General features: G+C 41.9%; 1 protein-coding gene across 1 annotated transcript in view; it reads right to left on the reverse strand.

Annotated features, from left to right (window-relative positions):
* Positions 1 to 318: 318 nt before the first annotated feature.
* ankk1 (ankyrin repeat and kinase domain containing 1) overlaps positions 319 to 7,115 on the reverse strand; it is a 10,524-nt gene continuing 3,727 nt past the window's right edge. The window contains exons 5-9 of the mRNA XM_050067808.1: positions 5,645 to 5,800; positions 4,639 to 4,763; positions 2,980 to 3,013; positions 2,241 to 2,481; positions 319 to 1,964 (exon numbers count right to left, since the gene is read on the reverse strand). Of these exons, the coding sequence (XP_049923765.1) occupies positions 932 to 1,964; positions 2,241 to 2,481; positions 2,980 to 3,013; positions 4,639 to 4,763; positions 5,645 to 5,800 (1,589 nt within the window). The 3' untranslated portion in view covers positions 319 to 931. The remainder of the gene's footprint in view (positions 1,965 to 2,240; positions 2,482 to 2,979; positions 3,014 to 4,638; positions 4,764 to 5,644; positions 5,801 to 7,115) is intronic.

Here is a 7,115-nt window from a genome sequence, read left to right on the forward strand (position 1 = left end):
ATACATTCAGCATCGTATTTGTATTTGGCCATGTCATCAAGCTAGTTTGCTGTCTTTGCCATGTCACTATCTGCAGGAAATAGTGTGTGTTTTTTACAAACTTGACACATTCGAGAGTCACTTGCGGTCCATGGACCTGCAACCCACTTTTGGACTTTACCCCATCAGTTGGGAACCACTGCTACAGATAGATGTCAATGCAATCTGAAGTGTGTTTAGATTATAATTGTGACAAATCTGTATGTATTTGTTCCTTGACCAAATCTATATTTTAAAGACATGGAATAACTGCAACCTCACCTGAACCTGAGCATTCAAGATACCTTAATGAATTAAGGCTGATCGCCATCATGTCCCTTCAGATTTCCCCAGTCCATGTGGATCAATGACAAAACACACTGGCTGGTTTCTTTACTGGTTAAAAGAGACACTGAAATGGTCACATGGCGCAGCACAAGATTTTAATTAGTCGTACAATTAACCTATTTCACATCCATGCTTGGATTTGCATAACATTTTTTACTATCCCCAGGCCTTGAAAACAGTTTCTTTAATTTCAGAACCTTTCCAGGAATTTCATCACCATTGGAATCCTGTGTAAATGTGATTTGGCATCAGAAAATGGCAAGACCTTATGTGGTACATGTGATGTAACAAAAACTTTATTTGTTTGTAAACAATAAACTGGAATCTTGTGTATCATTATCATTATTAAATACTGTAAGAAAATACACATTGTAAGGGGTTTTGTAAAATAAATATATGAAATATAAAGTAGTTGACATGCATTTTACTTATAATTGTTTATAATTTAATAATGAAAATCTGTCTATTCAAAAAAAATGGTAAAACATTTTTAAAAAATCTAAATCTGGCTTGAAACTGCTTTAGTAAAATCTGCACTCAACAGCAGGATTATATTTCACCAAAATCACTCCTCCAGTAGTTGAACTATTTCCCATTTTTCACACTTCTTGGCGATATTCAGAGCTGTGGATCCCAAAGAGTCCCTCAGAGTCCTGTCGGCTCCATTCACCAGCAGAGCCTTTACAATGGGCATGTAGCCATTCTGGGCAGCCACGTGTAAAGGTGTTAACTTTCCAGAGTTTACTGAGTTGACATCTGCATGATGCGATATCAAGTGGAGGACACTTGGTAAACTGGCACTGGAACAAGCTACATGTAGCGGTGTCCATCCTTCACTGTCCTCTGACACATTTGGGTCAGCTTTGGCTTCCAGAAGCTTTGCCACGACTTCTGGCTCACCGTGGTGGCAGGCGAGGTGGAGCGGGGTCCATCCATTCTTACCTCCAGCATTAACGCAAGAACCCTGACTCTCCAGCTGGACCACCGTGGCTTCATGTCCTCGTAGAGCAGCCAGGTGGATGGGTGTCCAGCCTTGGAGGCTTCTGGAGTCTGGGTTGGCCCCGTTCGACAACAGCTGCCTGCATATGCCTGTGTGACCCCTCATAGCAGCCAGGTGGAGTGGAGTGTAGCCTCTGCTGTCTGCACTGTCAATATTCACCCCACTCTTCAGCAACTGTCTGACTACTCTGTTATGGCCGTCTTCAGCTGATAAGTGAAGAGCAGTGGAGAGAGAGCAGTCGGTAGCGTTGGGATCTGCTCCCTGAGAGAGGAGGAGCTTGGCAATATTCTGATGCCCGTAAGCGGAGGCAAGGTGGAGTGGCGTCCTCCCTTGTGCCTCCTGTTCTCTGACTGCTTCCTCTGACAGCCGTGAAAGCAGCAGGCGCACCACTGCTTCATGGCCATTCTGGCAGGCCAGGTGGAGGGGCATCCAACCGGTTTTTTCCCGGGCATCCGCCACAGCTCCTTTGTCCAACAGGAGACGCACAGTCCTGTCATCGCCGTTCTGAGCAGCAAAATGGAGTGGTGTCCACTGGTCCTCATCTCCCTGGGTGACAGCTGCACCATGTTCCATCAACAAAGGGATGATGTCATGTAGCCTGTTGAAAGGAAGTTTCATTAGGGTACAATGAAAATGACTCTTGTCATCATCGTGACTTTGCCAGGCAACCTGCGGAGACTCTATTCTCTGGGTCTAGCCTCCTATTAAGCCTGAACACATGGAACACAAGAAAGTGAATAAGAGAGTTCCCTGAAATACCATCTTGTAACTTTAACTTTAAATAGAGGAGCAGAAAGCCTCTGGTTAACCTTAGAACTGCAGACTTTACCCTGTGTCACTTGAAAAACTGGTTTTTAATATATTTTATACAGACCTGTGAAGGACAGCCATAATAAGAGGAGTGTAACCTCCGACAGTCGAACAATTGACTTCAGCACCCAGGCTCAGGACATGCTCAACACTCTCCGCATCCCCGCTGGCAACTGTGTAGTGTAGGAGGCTCTTTTCACCTGAAAACTTTCTGTAGACATGTTCTCTTTTCACAAACTCTCTGAAACTGCCAAAGTCCTTTTTGCACAGCAGAGAAAGAATGCTGTCCTTGCCATGATGGTCATCTGTTAAATAAAAGCAAAGGGTATTACATGAGAAAAGAGAGCTGCATGAATGTTCAAAATAGTGTCTCTGGGTAACTTTGATTTCTGTGAATTTTGCTGTATTAAAATTGAGTCTCCTCGTTTTATGTGCCCGTGTACATAATGGCAGAGGTGAGGCTTTCTGGATGCCGTGGAGCTCAGTCAATACTGTGTGCATTAGTATTTGAACATACAGCACGTGCCTATAGATTGGAGAGTGGAAATAAAAGAATCGATAAAAAAGTATTCTGAATGATCTATTCAATAATCTCGTCAACATTTCAGAGGAACAGGATTGAAAAGGCTGTGTAAATTCTTTTATTCTTCGTTCCACTAATACAGTAGTTGACTCTGCTATTCAGTAGTAAAGTAATATTAAAGATGTGTGAGCACTGCAAATAGCACATTTTAAATGTCAGCCCTCCAGGCTTTGTACTGCATTGAGCATGACTTTCCATCCTACTCTACCTATGTGTTTACCTGAGGGAAGGTCAGCCATCTCAGGCAGAGCAATCTAAAATGGAAAAGAAAGGAAATAAATAGTACAAAAGTTATTTGCTGTGACATCAATCTTCACAAGAGGTTAATACGCACCTATATATATACACAGTATATGTATCAATCAATATGTGAGCATGGGTGTTCAAGGGTATGGACCACTCAACAGTTATACAGCTACAGAATAAATCACTGGATACATTATATGCCCTGTTCGCACATAATTTCTAAAGTATATGTGTTCTGTTGTGTCTTAAACCACATTAGCAGCTTAATATGCCATGCATGGCACAGGATAAAGAGGCTATCGCATTGGTGATACCGGAATTTTATTCTAGCACCACCATTAGCCATGAAATTTGGTACAGACACGCACAATGTATAGAGTATAAATCCCAATAATGTTGGTGATCTAGCGCAAAACCAATGACACTCCCATCAGCCTCAGCTATACTTTGTGTTTAGTTGTAATTAGCAAATGTTTGCATGCTAACATGCAAAACTAAGGTGGTAAACATGATAAACTATATACCTGCTGGCATTGGCATATCGACCATGTTAGCATACCATTGTTAGCACACGTATATACAAGGGTCTATAGAGGCACGGAAGTTAACATCGCTCTGGTTCCCATGTCTCATTTATTCACTTGTTAGCGAGACTGCATTTTTAGGGTTGGAGCCTATCCCAGCTGACATTAGGGCAGGGCAGAGTTGCCAGATTATCGCTAACACATAGAGACAGACAACTATTCACGCTCACATTCACACCTACAGGCATTTTAGAGTCGCCAAATAACCTAACCTCCATGTATTTGGACTGTGGGAGGAAGCTGGAGTACCCAGCGAAAACCCACGCTGACACAGGTAGAATAAACTCCACACAGAGCTCCCCACCCTGGGTTTCGAACCTCAAGAAAGTCTCTTAATTTGTGTTGACCGCAGACCCTATTTATAACATAAAACCTATTAAAAAATGTATTGACTTCAAGACGAAGGAATCAGGAGTGCTAAAATGCTGACTTATATCCAGTTTGTTCCTGCACCACTCTATAATCAGGCTATTTTCAGTTGAAAAAAAAATATCTAAAATTAAATAGGCCCAGATTAAAAAAAAGTTCTATAAAACCACTATACACTACTTGCCCAGCACCAGACAGCTGACAGACACAGTGACAGATAAGCTGGTTAACACAGTGGGGTATTTTGCAGCTAAAGAACCAGGTATTTCCCTTTGGAGATGGTGGAGCCCAAAAACAGAGCTAAAAAGAGAATTAATATTGAACTCACATTCACCAGGAGGCCAGAAACACAATTTCTAATCAATAATCGATAATGTTGCTCTGTAAATGTTGGATGTGTAAACAAGCAACTGTTTGCGAATAAGTTTGCCACATATAAATTATAAAGTGGTTATACATTAATGTTGAGCTCACAACTTATACTGCCCCTAATTGGCCAACAAATCAGTTGTTGCAGGCTTAAAGTTAACACTGGTCCTAATTACACCCTCACAGAGCATTACCACTTCCCACACTCTTCATTTTAATACCATTAATCTGAGCTACTCATAATGCAAAAGGTGGATTAATGACAGTAGACACTACAATTCCATTCGAGCAGAGTATCAAGCAAAACTAACTTTATGTTTCGGGGAAACCAGCTGAGGGTAATATGATTCCTGTCCCTCGTCACCATTTTCCTGGCCTTGGGTTGGTCCTGGGATCTTCAAGACTCCACTAAGAGTCTCAATTTTCCTCACAGTGTCTGCAAACAAAACAGCAGTCAAGAAAGGAACTGTTATTCATTTGCCTGTTTAAACAAATGTATTCTTAGACTCGCAACTCAGAAACTCAGTGAGATCCTCTCATGATTGCACCTACAGAGAGTGAATCATGTGTGAATTACAGGTACATTCTTTCACACATATGCAACCAGCGGTGAGTTTTGTGAACGTGTCAAATTGGAATTACTGCTGTTTATGAATACGCATGACACTCATTTGTATTAACATGTCTCCTCAAGTCACAGGTGCATGTCTAGACAAAGGTGACCCACTTACACGTTTCACTCAAGCACTACATGCAGGAGAATGTGTTCTCTATGAGCACGTCATAACTTACCGCTGACTTAATAATTACATACAAGTTCAAAGGGGACAATATGGTTACTTAATTTGGTACATTCAGAGAATGTGGATCAAAAGAAGGTCAAGTGCCAAATGGCTTTAATAGCAGCAGATTAAAACACTGATGTTTCAACATGACCATAAAATGTCTGTTTTTTAACTTGGCACTCATCATCTTTCAGTGTGTTGGAATCTGTGTGTTGCATATTAATACTGTGTTTGGTAACATTTCTCTTTTCTGCTGACAATCTCATTAAGGGAAAACAAATTGGCATCATTTTACAATCAAATATTGCTTTTAACGAGACATGAAAATGACAAAAGCAATTACACACACCATCAGACAAATTTGACAAGTCACACATCATCTTCAGTCAATGACACCGAGCTATAGTTCATGCTATGATCCTTTCTTAAATGCAGGCTGGCCATTAACCAGTCTTTGTCCTGACACAAAGTGCTGCAGTTCCATTAAAAGCTTTAAATCCAAAATTAGAAAGTCAGCTTTTGACTTCTGCACCTGAGAACTGTGGCCTCCTCCTGTGATCCTGGTCCCAGCACTGCTTCATGATGCTGATCATCTGATCACACTCGCGGGGCCTCTGTTCGGGTATCATCTCCACACAGGGTCTCTTACCGTGTGAAACCTGTAAGAGCACTGTGGTCATGCTGCACCCTGGGTCCAAGAAACAGAAGTCAGACACAAGGTTCAATGTAGATCAACAAAATTATATGACAGTAACACACCATGTTTGCCTGTTTGTTCTATTAAGGGAATAGCTTCAGGGTGTTTTTTTAACACTGTTTTCTGTACCAAAATGCAACGTGTTAATCGGTGAGCTTAATGCCAAAAACATAATGCCAAAAACACACCAAGCAGCAGCAAAGTGCGGCCAAACTAAAAGCAGGGGACGATTTAACTTTTAGCAGTGAATTGCAGCCAAAGAATTTTTGCAGCCAGTCAAGTCCTGTGACTCCTGTAACGTGATAACTCCTGTTTCAAAGAATTTCTTCCTGCCTGAAACACATGAACACACCTCACAGCCACAGAAAAAATGTAATTTTTAGGGTGCTGTTGCTTGGTGTGTTGTCATCATTAGCGATGCTGGTAGGTCTATTCTATTACCATGCCATCTCCTGGCTGTAACTTCATGACTAATGGACAAACATGACCGTGGTATTGATGTTATATGTTATGCTCTGCAAGAGAGCCAATAAGCCATTTCCCAAAATGTCAAACTTTTTCTGTAAAGGAGTTAAGTGCAGTTATGTGTAAGTAAATAAAACAAAATTTTAGAACGGATTAGCAGTTTAGGTTTCGATAATTAATACATGACAAGGGTGATGACATAAAAAGGTTCACAAATGCTTAATTTAAGATCAAGGTTTCCGTTATTTTTAAGTAAAGGGTTATTTGCTTCCAGGGAAAAAACTAGCCATGACTATTCATCCATCCATTGTCATAACCGCTTATCCTCTTGAGTGTTGCAGGGGGGCTGGAGCCTATCCCAGTTGACATTGGGCGAGAGGCAGGGTACACCCTGGACAGGTTGCCAGACTATCACAGGGCTGACACATAGAGACAGACAACCATTCACACTCACATTCACACCTACGGACAATTTAGAGTCACCAATTAACCTGCATGTCTTTGGATTGTGGGAGGAAGCTGGAAGACTGTATGACTGTTGCTGGACATTACCAGATTTGCGCTATGTACTTCATCAAAGAAAGCCTCGGCTTGACTAGTATCATGAGTGCAAAGATAAATGAGGCTAAGGACGGCTACAGGAGGAAGCTGGAGAGGAAACTCCAGCTGAATAACATGAGCGAGGTCTGGAGTGGTATGAGGACCATCACCGGTTACAGACCAACTAGCAGTGGAGCTGATGGTAGTGTGGCTAGGGCCAATGAGTTAAATCTGTTCTTCAATAGGTTTGACACTGCTGCCCTGGCCCCTGTTGGCTCTCCTGCTGACTGTCTCCAGCCAC

The sequence above is a fragment of the Epinephelus moara genome, chromosome 2 (genome assembly GCF_006386435.1).
Source record: "Epinephelus moara isolate mb chromosome 2, YSFRI_EMoa_1.0, whole genome shotgun sequence".
Taxonomy (NCBI): domain Eukaryota; kingdom Metazoa; phylum Chordata; class Actinopteri; order Perciformes; family Serranidae; genus Epinephelus; species Epinephelus moara.